The sequence below is a fragment of the Xiphophorus maculatus genome, chromosome 19 (assembly GCF_002775205.1).
Source record: "Xiphophorus maculatus strain JP 163 A chromosome 19, X_maculatus-5.0-male, whole genome shotgun sequence".
NCBI classification, from domain to species: Eukaryota; Metazoa; Chordata; class Actinopteri; order Cyprinodontiformes; family Poeciliidae; genus Xiphophorus; species Xiphophorus maculatus.
In genome coordinates this window covers 23411612-23427975 of record NC_036461.1, presented here as the reverse complement: position 1 = coordinate 23427975, position 16364 = coordinate 23411612, and the positions used below count along the sequence as shown (strand labels likewise).

The following is a 16364-nucleotide window of genomic DNA, read 5'->3' as shown; positions in this document are numbered from 1 at the left end:
ATTAAGTCTGTACTGATGGAGAGCAAACTGGATGACAGGTATACATTATCTGAAGTGAGCTCAATCAAAACCGAAACTTTGACGGCACATGTGGCGAACAATTTTTTTCCCGGCCGGTGCTTAAACTCAGACACAATCCATTAATGCGTCTAGGTGGGACCCGATCGCGCAGACGGGAGACGGAGAGCTCCGCCAAACCTGCCGACTCAGGTTTGGCCCTGACTTCAGAGAATCAGTCTCATCCACCGGCTGGGAGTTTATGACCTGGGTGGAGCTCTGGCAAACAACTGACGACATGCAAAAGAAATTGCTTCCCTCTTCCCCCTCCTCTCTGGAATTTGTTCCCTTTTTTTGCGCAACTCTGCCGGATCCTACGGGAGCAGGAAGTACACGCCGACCTCGCTGCTCCGGCCGAGGCCGAGCGTATCGAGAGGCCGAGGGGAGGAGGAGGAGCGCTTAAGGGTCGGCCGGCAAGGGTGGAGAAGTTGATTCAACCTCTTAAGAATAGGGGAAAAAACTAAGCAAGATAAAACAATGGAAGAACAAACACACTGATAGGAGAGAGAGAGAGAGAGAGAGTGAGAGAGAGAGTTGCCATAAAAGGTTGAAATAGTTTGAGGAGAGAGTAAAAGAGAGAAGGTGGAATATCTGGTGTTTAGTAGCCACATTCCTGGAGGTACAGAGAGGTCGTGTTGTAATACCTACCGTCTTAAGCCGCTTCACTGCGTCCTCACAGATGTGCATGCCTCTCGATTCCTCCACTTCCACATGTCCCAAGTACTGCAGAAAGAGATGGAAAGAGGCTCACTTGGACTGTAACAACCTTTTCTATTAGTGACGAACATTCATTTTTATATTCCACCCTTGTGCTGCTGATTAAAAAAATAAGAAATCCAACAACCCACCACTTTGAGGTTTGATCGCTCCTTCACTTGATCTCTAATTTATTACATTTAGAAATTGACTAACCTCTAAAGTTTCTTGAGAAAAGTGAATGAAGTGATGCACCAGTCAACTTGACTTTTGTGGCCAATTTTCCCACCTGATTGTTCGGTAGACTCCTTACTATTGAGGACCACCATTGCAACATTTGTAACCTTTTCCGCTGCTGTGGTTCGCGTTCACAGCGCATTGCGTCAAACAAACCAAACTAATTGAAAAACACGTTTCCCTCTTCGCCTGTGGTGATGCCTCACCAAGAACTACTGAAGGAAACGACAGCAAAACAAAACTAATATCAACTTCCTTCTTCATGAAATGTGAACAAAAATGGAGTGTTGTCAGCTTTTAGCAGTTGTAGGATTTCTCTTTCTCTTTGGTAAAAGACCAGTTAGCGCTAGGCTTATCAGTTTTTATTCCACCCTCGATATTTTTGCGATTGCGAATTCACGCCTCCCCAAACTTTCCAGGCAAACGGACTAGAGTCCGATTGAAGCGGACTACACAGGGCTGGTGTGAATGTTTTGGCAGGTCAGATTTCGCTTCAAGAAAATGAAGGATTGCAAAAGCAGAATTGAGAAATTATTTTCCCACTTATGAGCAGTCAATTACTTATGTTTTTAGATTATTGGAGGAAACGGCTTTTATAAACGGATTTACTATTATTCTAAAAATAAATAAAAAGAAACACACTTGACGATTACAACTGTGTTTAGCAATAACCACAGTTAATCCATATTGCATTGCCAAACAGCAGTCTCAGGTGTATTTCCAAGAAAACTTAATACCATAAGTCTGACATCAGAGTGGGCAGTAAGACCAAACCAGATTGTGAAAAGATTAGACCGTTTTGTTGATGTGTTAAAGCAGATTGACTGAGGCGTTGTCTATTAGTCATTCTATGCTCTCGCTCAGATGCATTGGTGCCATCATTTTCAGCTTTTTCTTTCAGATTCATAAACTAGTGTACATAAGGGAGGCAGTAAATGGTAAAAATATGATTATTTCAGAAATCTTATTTGGGTCAAATGTTCCCGAAGATAATGAAATTTCCAAATAATCAATGTTTAGATATGTTCAAATTAGGAATGCAAGTTATCAATTAATGAGTTAAATTAAAGCTGATTGATCTTATTGATAGACTGTAACGATTAATTGATAAGCAGCCATTTTTACTCTTGCATCAAGTGGACCGATCATCATTTCATAATATAAAGGGCTACATTTTTCATAATACGTTAAATAAAATGCAAAAATGTTAACGTTATTTTGTGTTTGCTGTATTAAATACTGACTGAATAAACAAAAATTGTTGAACCATATTTGTAAAACATAATAAAACAGGAAAAAAAAATCAACCGTGCTTATTGGCAACATGTCTTTGTCAATTGTGTTATAATTTTTCTGCGTTGCCCTTTCCATTTCTGCCGTCACACCATCCTCGCATTCACAGTCACTTTTCAATGAGACGTTGACGTTGCTCCGTCATGCGGCTCAGCTGAATGAGAGCTATGAAGTTGAAACTAAATTTAAGAAACTAGTCGAGTGTTTACATTTCAAAGCAGAACCACATAAAGAGCATTTTGCATCCCACACCGGAATCTGTTTGGACTGTTTCCCTTTCCTGTTCTGGGATGCCCCCGCCATCTTTGTTTCTCAATTAATTGGCTCTGCTTAAGGATGACCAGGGATGCCCTCTGCTGCATGGGGGCCAAACTACAACACTAAAAGAAGATCTCTAAGCGAATGTTCTTAGTTAATTACCACCTACTTTAAGCTAATAAACTATTAATTGACAATGAATTGTAAGTCAATTAATTGTTTGCATTCCTAGTTAAAATTTTCAGACCAAGTCCACAGTTTTCTCACGACTCTCTACTGCAGTCTTAATTATAGATTTTGATCTTGACTAGATAGAACCTCTTACCTTCCAAAATTGTTTCCATTGTACCAAAAATGGTCTCAAGTATTTTTCTTAATATAGGGATTGTTTCTTAATATAGGGACAAGAGTTGTGTTTATTGATGTTTATTTTTGATTGGCTAGTTGACCAAACTGAAAAAAATCAGAGTCCGATTTCTCCGAAATCTCAAAAAACGGAGTGAAAATCTATTGCAACAAACTTTTTTTTTTTAGTAATTCTGGACTGTGTGACCACAGAAGCTCATTAAAAAAACCCCCACAAGAGTAATGCTTGCAAACCTTTCCAAAGGATTTTGGTCATCCTATAATCCTTCAGGCATGATGTGGCAAGTCATAAAGCTATATTTCACTCCCAGACTCATGATACCCAAGAGGGTTGCTTCAAATATAATAAACCCATCTCTAGTGACACTGAAGCTTTCGCACATGAGCTGAGTTTTACACAGAATTGAAAGTAACACAGTATTTGTGCATTCACACACACTAAAAAGTAAAAGGCCCTTCTAATTGCATGCATTGGAGACAAGTGTGCAAAAACAACGCCATGAGATGAAGACTAAGCAGGAGAGCCTTTGTGTTTCTGTCAACAGTATATGCATATGTATTCACAAATCTGGGTTAAAGTGCAACTGAACACAGAACAAATATTGCCTCTAGCCTGAATATCTCTCCTTCTCTCTCCCTCCTTCCTCCTGGACTCCAAACAGCATCATTATGTGTCTCTCCACTCACAACCCTGACCTCTTCAGAAGCTATTGTACGTGCTGGGCAAGAGAGGAAGTCCTTACCCTTTCCTTACACACACACACACACACACACACAAAGCAAGTGTCGCTGCCCCATGCCTGTCACCCCACCCTCCGGCTCTGCTATTTTAAGAATGTGACGTAACAGCTGTGAGTCACCCTGTCAAGCGTATTAGAACACGCGTGTGCCTTTACACATGCATCGGATCTATGCGGATGCAGACTACAAACGTAGGATGTTGGGACAATGCTGATGCGAGGAGGTGGCCGTGGGTAGCCAGGACCATGAAAGCACTGTAGTGTCTCCAAACTTGGATCAGCCGGGAGATGAGAGAGGAGAGGATATGAGAAAACACAGAGACGGCTCAAGGAGTCGCAGTAAATGCTACGCCGTATATTAGGGTTTTTAAAAATATTAAATGGCATAAACAGAATTTTCTCAGGCTTTCTTTTAATTTAAAGGGGCAGCATTGTGTATTTTAAAGTCGCAGTTATTTGATATAGCACAATCAAGAAACTATGTTATCTTCACTTGTTATAAAAATGCTGTATTCATCAAATATGACTAAAAACACATTTTGACTTCCTAATTCAAAGCCTTGAAATTAGGCCTCTGTCTCTTTAAGAAGCTTCTGCTCTTTTTGAACTCCGCCTTTAGGAAATCATCACAGCATGGCTCCTCTATTAACTCTTTAACAAGGTTTTTAACAGTGTTGCACTAGTAGATGAGCTCAGCAAATGCACAGTACCATCAGGTGTTTGATAATTGCTGCTGGCTAGTCTGAAGGGGTGGGAGAAAGCTGCTCTGTGACGCGGAAGCTTGGAAATTCGACGAGGAGCTTTGTCCTCGAAGGCAGCACTAGGTCCACCAAGGCGCTTTGGACAGCTGAATGGTTGCCTTGGGGATGCATGAAAGAATCAAAGCAACATTTCACGTATGTTTTTGAGGATGAGGAAATATTATAACAGGATGTAAAGCTCAAAAAAGTTAAATTTACATAATTCTACACTTTTAAGATTTTTTAAGAACGTTATCTTCTGTTGTGGAAGAAATGTACAAAACACAACAAATTGGCAATATATTTGCACTTTCCCATGATGGACATAAAAATGCTAGCAAGCTAGCGAGGGTACATTACTAGCTAGTTACTAGCAGCCTCAACTGCCTCGAGTCATACAATGCAATGAAGCAGAAAAGCCCAAAGAAAAAACAAAAATTGAGACTAAATTTGGAATTTAAAGACCTGTAATTAATGTCTTTAAGTCCAACATGCATTTTATCAAGTGAATCTGAGACATGCTTGAATTTAAGACTTTTTAAGGATGCGTGGACACTCTGGTTTTACATGTTTCACAGAGAGCTGCTGCAAATTACTCCGCCAATTTGATTTGACCATAATTCCACCAACACCTTAAAAAGGACCATAAAGAATGGACCACAGTGCCTTATAGAAGTACTCATACTTGAACTTTTTCACATTTTGTCTTATTAAAATCACGAGCTTTACACAACTTTCAGGGATTTTATGAAACAGACCCACTCGAAAAAAGTTCAAATTTGTTAAAAATAAAGCTAAACATACTTTTAACCTCTTTACTAATACAGTTATTAAAAAGGTGGAATGAATTTGTCTCCGTAATCCTTTACCTAAATAAAATTACATGCAGTCATCCATCCTCTCCTGCTCTCGATGTGCTACACAACATAGTTGCACCAATGTTGGTGATAATTTCACAGCAACAACTTGCACACAACTTGCCTCGTTCTGAGGCACCTAGAGAGGGAGTCTGGAAACAGGAAGGGGAGGAGGGACACAGAGGAGCAGCATGGTAGGTTGCATTGTCCCATAATGAGAGGAAGAGCAGAGGAAAGGAAATGTTCTTGTTTAATCTTTTCTATTTATGTAAGCGTCTCAACTAAACCAGAAAACTGCACTGTATAATGTCTGTTCAAGATTGTTAATAACTGAAAACAATCCACAAATTAAACAAGGATTGGATGTTGAGATGCATTCTACGACGCAGAACTTGTGATAATGTTGCAATTATCTTTTGTTTTCTGTTGGATTTAAAACTATTACCTTTATTAAAGGACTTGCAAACATTTTCTGTGTCCAGTCAAGTAAAACTGCAAATATCGGCCTGGAGAAGCGTGATTGGTGCATCACTAATTCCTCATGGATAAATCCTGCCTTATGTACTTTGTGGGAAAAAATGAATCCTTGATTTTAAAGCTGAAAATATACGTAGAATCTTGTGGCTGCTGAAGCCAGATTTAATTACCACAATTTTGCTGAACCTCAAAAAAAAAAAAAAAAAAAAAAAGGAACCGACTCAGCATGTCTGATTTAAACGATCTAAATGCAAATTTGCGGCTACACAAATCTCTACATTGTCTTACTGTAACCTTAAAGCCTTAGATTTCATCATTAATTCAACCCTGCAGTAAAACGGGGAGATCTCCATCAAATAAAGACTTACAAATGTCAGTATTGTGTGAAGAAAAAAACAAAAACTTCCTTCTCACAAAACCCAGGTCTTCAGTTCTCCCTTTTCTTGAGATGAGGTGACCATTCGGCCCCATGTGATGAGAGGAAGCGTACCGTTGCACTTCTGTTTGCAAAAGTGGAAGACTGTGTTGCCAAAATAAGACCAACTCTCCACTTCATCAATTGCAGAAGAGCAGGTCAGAGTGCTGCTACATGGACTAACCCAGTGGTCCCCAAACTACGGCCCGCGGGCCAGATGCGGCCCGCCTCCACATTTGGTCCGGCCCCCTGAACAATACCAGAGTATTTTCATATATGTGCATTTTTATTTGATAAGTTGGACTTTTGCAATAAAATAAATGTTCCTTAGTAATGAACTTTATTTATTATTAACTACTAGTTAGTAACTATTTTATACATGCATATAATTGACCCTAACCCTTTTTTTTTATGTGGAGAACCCAGTGTTATTTGGTTATTATTTATTTCATAAATAGTGTTATTTCCTGACTTTTGTTCTCTGAAGAATCCAGAAAAGGTTATTTGATTGTGCTTTCTGAAAAACAATACATTTTTATGTTTAGCACTCTTACAATCGTCACACTTTTTCTGTTACAAACTGACCCCGGCCCCCCATCAGAGAAGGGACAAGTTATGTGGCCCTCACAGGAGAAAGTTTGGGGACCCCTGGACTAACCCCTTTTTCGCACAGACCGGCCTTCCGCTGTTGCCAATATTGATCAAATGTAATTTTTATATCGTAGTGTACCTTCATTCAAGTTATGATAGAAAGCTGTAAAGATCAGGAAGCATTGTGTTTATCTTTAACAGAGCTGTAAGCTAGATTAAAGTTGCGCTCACGTCCTCTGAGAGCTTTTGATTAATCGCAGCGGAGTCCGATACCGAGGAGAAGTTCTGAGGTTCGGTTGTTTCACAGTTTAAGGTCAGCCAAGTTGTGTTTGCAAAATAAGTGATTTCAGGCGTGTTTGTACTCCGGCTACAAAACGGGGTAGTAGTCACCTTGACTGCGAAGCTGCATCTGCCGCTGCGGACCGCCTCCTCATCCGTCTGCCACTGGTGAGGCCGGCTCGACTCCGGCACATAGATGTCTTTCTTGCGCCGGAAGCTCTGCCGTAGCTTATTCATCGCGGCGCTCCCTGTGAAGGGCAGAAAGGGAATTCATTTAAAGAAGCTGGCGTTTTAGGGGCACGATTCGATTCAGAAACCAATCCATCTTTTAAAAGTGGTCTACAGATTATGTGACTGACAAGAGCAAAAGTCCATAAACAAACAGAACATTTATTTAGAATAATTCAATAAGGTTCCATATTCTATCAAATTCCATCAGTTTATACTGAAACAAAAATTCTATAAAATATCAGACGCATGTGAAATACATGACAAGTTCCAGGAATATTTATATAATAAGATTAAATAAATGGTTTTATGCCATGTTTTAGGTAATGTAAAACATATTTGTTTAACACAGTTCAAAATCTAAACTATTTGAACCAAATTATTGAACACAGCCTTTGATATAACTTTTCTGACTTAAAAAAAAACAAATAACTGTCTTTTCATAGGAAATAGTTGAGGTAAGCTGCAGTTTGCATACTTTATTTTACAAAGTGAAGCCTGTTTAAAACAATTTGTCTTGGTTATTCAAACTGGGGGTGGAGGGGAAAGATCTCTAGCAAGAAAAGAACAAAAATACTTCGGGTTCAAACTCAGTATTTTAGATCTTAAATTTCAGTTCTTATCAAATAGGAGAAGAAAATATATTTTCAAAGTCATGTTTTTATTTACCGAGATCTCTGACTACCGAAGTAATCGAGAAAAAACAATGAGAATTCAGACAACTGAAATTAATCATGCATCAGCTGCAGACCTGTTTACTCTTTACTTCAGCAGATACAGAAAATATGATTCAAGAAGCAGTTTAAAAAATAGTTTAAATATAAGTCTATAGGTCAACACATTTATTTGGAAGACAATACGCCTACAGAGAAGAGCAGAGCACATTTACTACCTGAACACAGTTTGTGAGCTCACATCCTGGTTTCACTTTGACCTTTGTTAGTTCTCCTGCTCAACAATGGAGTGTAAAAAAAAATTAATGCATTCTTAATTTTGTTCTACTTCATAATTACATGAATAAATAAGCAAAATAAGGAATGTTCTCTGAGAATAACTTTATGATCTTCAATAAGATTCAAACAAGGAAATAAATGGGGGGAAAAAACAGCACATTTAATTAAAGTGGCAGTACTGCCATGTGGAGTTCTTCTCTTCTTTGAGCACGGATTAAGTTACACAAGAAAAGCAGAGCCCCAATTAAAAGTTGTTGATCCAAATTAGAAGTGAGAGGTCCGTCCATCAAGCCTGGCTCAAATCTCCCAGATCAACGAGAAAACTGGGGGGACCAAAAGTCCCTCGGCAGTGAAATCCCCCTTCCAACACACGAGTACAGCAAACTGCTGGACTAACGAGTTGTACCCGCTGACTTCTGAACTGATGAGGATCTGTCGGGATTTAAGGTCTGTAATCCAGGAGAGCCGACCGTCCACGAACACACACCAGCAAGAATGAGCAGCAGAATTACACCTGCACACACACGCACAAGCCCACACACCCTCGGGTTGACTGCTTGCATAATGAAATGTGTCCTGCAGTGACTGGGAGCAGACAGTGAGCTTCAGGTTGAGGTTTTCTTCTTATCTGTCCATGCCAGGCTCCAGTTCTGCAGGCGGGACACAAACAAAGCTTTCCGGGTTCGATCACGCCAAAGCACACCTCGACGCCACAAAACCTCTTGTTGTGACAGGAAGAGAGTAGTTGTGACAGAGAACGCAGAGTCGGAGTTGCTCTGTAAGTGAGTCACACGCATGATTCACGTACAACTTGAGTCAAATGCAACGCAGTTAATTCATTTGAAATGTGTAATCTAAGATTTTGTGATAACACCCAGGAGGCATTGGGAGGAAGGGAAAAAAACTATTAACTACTATGAGTTCAAGTAGTAAGTGTACTGCTGAAGCTCCTAATTTTATAAAAGCATATTTGTTTCATAAATATTGTTTTCTGACTATCAGGGTTACTTTTTGTCCTGTGAAGCAAAAATTTTGATTTTGTGAAATTACTCTAGTTGAAACTTTTTCTGAACATCTAGTCGCTACACAATGACAAAGTTCAGCGAATTTAATTTGGATTCTATGTGAAACGTTTCTATACAAATGTAAAGCGCCGATATTGTGTGTTTCCTAATCTAATTGTATCATTTTAGAACACAATCAATTAGTTATGTCACCTTTAGTTGTTAGAAAGAAATGCTGTTTATATTAAACATGACTTAAAAGAAATTTGACTTCGCAATTTAATGCCTTCAAATTGGGCCTCTGTCTCTTTAAGAAGTTCCCGCTCTTTCCAACGCTTTGCCTTCAGCATGTCATCACATCAAGATTCCTCTACTAAGTTTGTTGGAGCACTGGACTGAGAAATATTTCACACAATGAGATCAGCAGATGTGCAGTTCCACCAGGTGTTTGCTAATTGCTGATGGCTAGTCTGAAGGAGCCACATGGCGGAGTCAGGGGGTTCAAGGAGTTCTCAAACATGCATAGAGAAAAACAAAAAAAAGAAATCAAACCCACACTCCACATGTGTATTTAATGGGAGGATAACATTACAACAAGATGTAAAGCTCATAAAAGTTTATTTTTCTTCCTTAAAAACAGTAAAAAAAAAATTTACTATGTGGTTCCTCAAGGCTCCCTTCTTGGACCACTTAGAAACCAAACAATGCAGCAGATAAATAAGGGATGAGGTTGTAAAGAAGTTAAAAGTAATGTTTGGATATTTTTTAAAAACAACAATGCAATTTCAAACATCTCAGAGCGCTGTTCAATCCATCATCACAAAACGGAGAGAATTTGGCACAACTGCAACCGACCAAAATATGGCCAACCGTCTAAAATGACACACAAGGTAACCTATGGTAACTATAGGAACTGCAAAAATTTATAGATTTGTCTATTATCAGTTCATTCCACAACTTTGGCCTTTAGAAAGGATTTATAAGAGGTCATTTTAGAAAAACAAAAACCAAAAAAAACCCAGAAATGGTGTGAAATGTGGTGTCAGTAGTTCACAGAGTGGGGAAGCTTTTCTTCTGCCAGGACAGAGAAGTTGACTTAGGGCAGCTAAATATAAATGCACAACACGTTTTTCTAATTTTAATTTGGAAAAACAAAAACAAAAAAGAGGTCAACTATATATTCCAACTCTTTCACCATAGTATGTATACTTTGTGTTGGTATAACAAACAAAATCCCCCCAAAGTACATAAAAATTTGAAGTGGCAACATGACAAAAGCGAAAATGTTCTAAGCATGAACCCGAAAATTAGGTAGGAAAATGGACACCAAAGCAGGTGCTTAGAAGGAAAAATGGAGTGAAAGTACAGCTCCAAGTGTCATACAAACACTTAACCTTCAATGAGCATATAGGAAAAGTGGTAGCCTGCAGACGGGTATTGCGTTTGAAAACAAGACGACACACAAGGGGGATAAATATTGCTCCATGGCTCACTCCTGCTCTCCTCTATTAAACTCATTTATTTAGGTCATATCATGTTTGGGCTCACTGCAGTGCCTGTGACAGACTGCATGATTCCACACTGCGGACTGGAGGAAAACAAATCCGTCTGCGTTGAGTCTCTGGCTCAACAAAATTAATGCATCTGTTACCATGAAGACACGAAAACACTCGGAGTCATCTGAAAACCAAATGAAATATTACGCAGAGCAAGCTCTGGGAAATTATGTTCTGACTGATTGTTGCTTTAACTCAGTTATAAAGATACAAAACTTGGGTTAGCTATAAGTAGTGGCCTCAATGCTAAACCATGAATATTTCCCTAATCGACTGTTCAGTAATTGGCAGGTGAAATATCAAAAATGTGATTTTTCCACCCTCGTATCGATTAAAAATATCAAAATGAAGTACTTCCAGCGTACAACGAATTAACCAGCAGTATGTACTTTGAAACACTTTGTTTGATCAAATAAGGCTTAGAAATATATGCTTTGACTCACAGATATTTTCTTGTAAATCTTTCATTTTTTGATGGATTAAAAATTAATGTCTCGTTCAAAGAATACAGGAGTCCCAGTCCGATTTCTGTCAAAAAATGAGTATTATATCAGTCCTCATCTAAAATCTCTGATATAAGCATGTCTATAGAAGCATTCCGCTCCAGTATGTAGTCCAGTCCAGGTTTTCCATCCAGCAGCGCTTGTATCCCACATGCTGACCCATTGGTTAATAATAAATGGGTCAGTTGTTTTCATACTTATTGTTGACTATTTTTCTCTGTTAGAGTAATCCAACAGAGTAAAGCCTTTTCCAACATTCCACACTACAAAATAAGTAATAGAAATATGCATGATTCTGGCCGAGATGGTATCGGCTCTATATTGGTATCAGCCAATATTAATACAATACAAAAGAGAAATCAACCAGACAGTCAAAGAAAGACTAAAACGCATGGAAAAAAACCCAAACATATTTGCTTATTAATTCCCCAGAATTATGATGTGGTAAAACAGAGCTACTGACCTGACTCATCTTCCAGATTTCTTAGCACCTTACTGCCAGTTTCCATCCTACACATGCACACGCACACGCACACACACACACACACACACACACACACACACACACACACACACACACACACACACACACACACACACACACACACACACACTCCTAAGGATCCTGTCTGCAAAAGAGATAAAAGATAGGGAGGGAATCTGGGTGAAAACAGGCTGTTTGTTCATGTGCGTGGGAAAAGACCGCATTCTTTTGCAAAGTATGGATCTGCGAAGAACGCTGGTGCTTGACCTAGCCTAGCCTATGCAAATAAGAAACTAGAACTCAACATGCGTTTGCATACACCTTGCGATATCAGAATGCTACGTGTCTGGAAAGGGCAAAATCCGACTCAGGCTGCAGAGTTTTATGACTTGCTACTCTTAATCCAACTCGACGATCCTACTGTTCCATGAAAGAGGTCAAGAGGGTAAGGGCACAAAGTGAGCACTGAGCCGTAAAGGATCCACATTCGCCAGTGATCTGAGCCAGAAGCTTCTGACACACAGCGAGGAGCGAAACGCAACAAAGGGCTTCAATTCAAGCCTCTGATAATGAACCTTTCATACTGCACTAGTGCTCAATGTTTTACACACAAACGCAGCTCAAGAGTTAATCCTATGATTGAGAATTATAAACTTGAAAAGTATTTAAAGTCTATATTTAAATGTTGAGAGTCAGCATTTCTTCTTCCAGTGAGCCCAGATAATAAACGCGTAATTAACAAAGAAACAGAAAACTAGGGCTACAGCTAATGACTATTTCAGTAATTAATTAGTCTGTCAATTAATGAGTTTTAAAAAACTGGCACATTCTGCAGATTTTTATTTTATTTTATATAATGCTACATGTAAAGAAATGCATAAAAATAAATAATTTAGAAAATTTTTGAATAACAAAATAAGCTCTTTTTTTTTTTTTGCTTAAAATGTATTCAAAAATTCCTTCAGTGTGCACTTTAACAATTGTAGCAAAGGATGCATCTGCAGCTACAACAATATTTCTGACAACATGTGAAAGGCTCAGCACTTAATTCAATTACTATATTAGTTGACGATTATTTAAATAATCAATTAATCGCAACTAATCACGATTAATTGTTTCAGTACCATACTAATCAATTCTAAAACAGACTTTAGGGTGACCTAAATGATATGAAACCCTAAATATACCAAATCTAAAAACATATGAGAATAAAACTGGTCTCAGAGATTTTGAGATTAATCTCAGACATTTTCTATAATAATAATAAAAAAAAATACATGGAAATTTCTGAGTCTTTTTTTTTTTTTAAAGGTGGAGCTCAGAACTTTCCTCGGTTTTTCTTTAAAAAAAAAAAAGAGATTATTCTGAAATTTCATGAGTTTTGGGGCGGATATGTAGTTCTTTTTTCCCCTCTCCCCGATCTACAACGGCCCCAATATGGTGTCGTTCTATTGAGTGATTCTTTTTCTTCACTTGAAAAAAACATGAGCTTTTTAGAGGATGTAACCATAACAACACAGTATATAAATACACAGGCTAGGGGAGGAAAGTCAAAAACTTAAAAATATCTGTTCTACAATAATTACAAAGGGAGTTGAATAGCTTTGCATTACTTTTTTTCTACAAAATATTATACAGAGGCATATACAGTTTTGGTCCATAGTGCTTAGCAACGACTGAATCTGACATCTGTGTCAACACTAAAGAGTCGGGGATTCAACTGTGAAAACAAACCAGCAGGTCAACAAGGTGCAACATATGTTCACAGTCTAATGTCAAACAGTGGCATTGTGTAATAAATCTGCATTACTGTGTCACTCTGTCAGGTGGTGACTTACCCCATCTTTATCGTTACTCCAGGGATTTTCCAGTATGAGGTACAGTTTTATGGTTAAAAGCTGTTGCATTCTATCAGGATTTTATATGAAAGACTGACAGAAAATAGTGTTTTTTGTTAAATGAAGAGAAAACCAAAAGCACAAGCCACAAAGAAGTGGAGTATAGTGTGTGTTAGTGCTGCACAATAGCAGGTGTGAATCATGTTTGGCACATTTGGTTCCTTGATTACCTAAATAACTAAAAAAAAAAAAGCAACATGGTGTATGAAAATGGGAAAGCAGGCGAGAGCTTAAAAGAAAAACAAAATGGCAGGAAAATCAGCACAATACAAATATAAAGAGAAGAGAAATGAGGCAAGATGTAGTTAATAAATGCAGATTACAAAAATGGAAACTGATGAATGAAACCACCAAGAGCTAGAAAAGTAGTTATGTTTAGTTTTTTTCACCTACTGTGATCTGTTATTAAATACACAAACCAAAAATGTACCATACCACACAAAAACTGTGTAGTTTCTGTTATCACTACACAGAAACAGCACTGAAACAACCATTGATGCGTCCTCCACGGACCATTTGCAGCTTGAAGTGGAGAAATACAAGAAATCAGCTCGTCTTGTGTGTTAAGTAGCATTTCTGAGAAGTGTCGTGGCGTTGCAAAAGATACAAACCACAAGGAGAACTCACCAGACACTAAAGCGATCAGCAAGTGCAGCGAAATAAAAACGGCTTCAACAGAATATAGAGAGGTTGGTCAACTATAACATGATGCGCAATCGACTTCTCTCTCAAAGAAAAACAGTTCAAATGTGTCAAGTTTATGAATAAGTTTGTATGCAGCAGTTTTTCCGATAGCTGGTCCAGAAAATACATCAGCTCTTCTACTTAAATTACGCTCTACTTTCTGCCTGTCCGTCATTTGCATACATCAAATTTGTCGGTGAAATTATGAGTAAAACTTGAAAAAGTTGGAGATTTATGAAGATTTTCGTAAGACAAAATGCTTTTTTATTTTTAACTGTCCTAAATTGTTTTGTTCCCAACAATAGACCAAACACTGACAATAGGTCTGTCATGATAAATTTGCCAGACAATAAATTGTCCAGAAATGACTGGGATAAATCATAATATTGTTATTTTGAGAGCATTTTCAACCAACATATTGCATGTAAGTTCACCCTCTCAAACGCTAATGAACTTTAATTTTCTGCAGAAAACTCCACATTGGAATTGGAAATCACTTTAAATATCCAAAATAAAACACAACCAAACCCAACAAACAAAATGGATTATGAAGTCTCTAAACAAAATTGCCCTTCAAAAATATTCATCACAAGATCAATCAATTAATTGCTTATTATAAAATGAATTGCTTAAACGTGTCTGTTTAAAATTCTGTTTTCAGTCTCATTGTGACCATTGTAAATTTGGGACAATCGGTTGGAGTTTGTTTCCCAAAATAAATGATCTCAAGCATCAAAAGTCACATTTTAAAACTTGAAAAGCAAAATACAACAAAGGGCTAATAGAAAGGTTAAAAGGCATCGGGCTGGAGTCAAGCGGTCGTGTGGGGAGGTAAAGGCAGGGATCGGTACCCTGCTGGATCTGTCAGAGCTCCAGTACGCTGGTGCTGTGAGAACCCTTGGCTTCTCCACATTTACCACTAATGAGAACAATTACATAAGAACCATTTATACCCACTCTGTAATCATGGGAACATACACAACTCCAGAGTAAACGGGAGAAGGTGGAAAGTCCTAAGTCTCACCTTGTGCAATGCTTTTTGAAACCAGAAAATTATTACCATACTTAAAAAAAGAGAGAGAAACACAGAGAAAGAGAACTAACAGAATATACAAATAAAATAGCTGGAGTAAGACTGTTGTCGACTCCCGTTCGTCTGTGATGTGCCAGGAAGGAAGGAGCGAAGGAGGGAGGGCTGTGGTGCAGCAGGCTGCAGATGTAATAGTATTTGAATAATCTCTCCAGGAAAACTGATTAATCCCCACAGAAGGATCCCAGGGATGAGTAAAGCAGTTGGGCTTCAAAGTAAGGAGGGAGTAAGAGGCTAAAAGTGGGAGTGAGCGTGAGCGTGAGAGAAAGAGGGACAGTTCAAGACAAAACATTCCAACAATCTCCTTTTGCCACTTGTCCCACCGCTTTGCCAGCCGATACCGTTTATCCCATTTTGGAAATTCAGGAAATTCTGTTCTGTGTGTGTTTATAGCCTAAAGATCAACAGTAATATTGTACATCCTCAAATCATAGGGTAGACTGACCCTGGATGTTGCCGGTACTGTGGAGCTCCAATTTGTCTGGACGCCCTGTGTGCTTTGAGTTTTGTAATGTAGAAGAAGGAAGAGCTGGAGGTGGGTAAGGGGGATATGTTGAATGTCGGCTTCACAAAGCTAACAAGGGACACATAAGGGAAAGGGTAATGAGAATCCCACCATTTGGGACCAAAAACTAATAAAGCATCTCATATCACAGTGTGTTCCAGCTGTGGATGGGTGAAAAAAAGGTGACAACCCGCATGGACAGCAGCTTAATTTGACAGGAGCAGTAAGTTATTCCTTGCTATAAACATGGCTTGTGCCTGTTGCGCTAAAAATGCATCAAACCAAAACTGATCAACGGATGTCTCCTCTGGGAAGTGTCCTCTGAAGGGGCGGAAAATGGAACAAAACCGAGATGGAGAACTTGGCGCCGGGTTGTGGAGCGGTGCTCAGCAGTCACATTCCCAAAACAAAATCTGTTTATTGTGACATGAAATAACTAGGTCTGTCACAATA

General features: G+C 38.7%; 1 protein-coding gene across 6 annotated transcripts in view; it reads right to left on the bottom strand.

Annotated features, from left to right (window-relative positions):
* The window catches only part of numb (NUMB, endocytic adaptor protein), a 63831-nt gene that overhangs the window by 15631 nt on the left and 31836 nt on the right, over positions 1–16364 (bottom strand). For 5 of the 6 annotated variants that reach the window (XM_023352611.1, XM_023352615.1, XM_023352613.1 and 2 more), the window contains exons 2-3: positions 7118–7254; positions 706–780 (exon numbers count right to left, since the gene is read on the bottom strand). In XM_023352611.1, the coding sequence (XP_023208379.1) occupies positions 706–780; positions 7118–7243 (201 nt within the window). In that variant the 5' untranslated portion in view covers positions 7244–7254. Of the gene's footprint in view, positions 1–705; positions 781–7117; positions 7255–8126; positions 8820–16364 lie in introns of those variants that run through there. The other variant, XM_023352612.1, reaches the window with a different exon arrangement.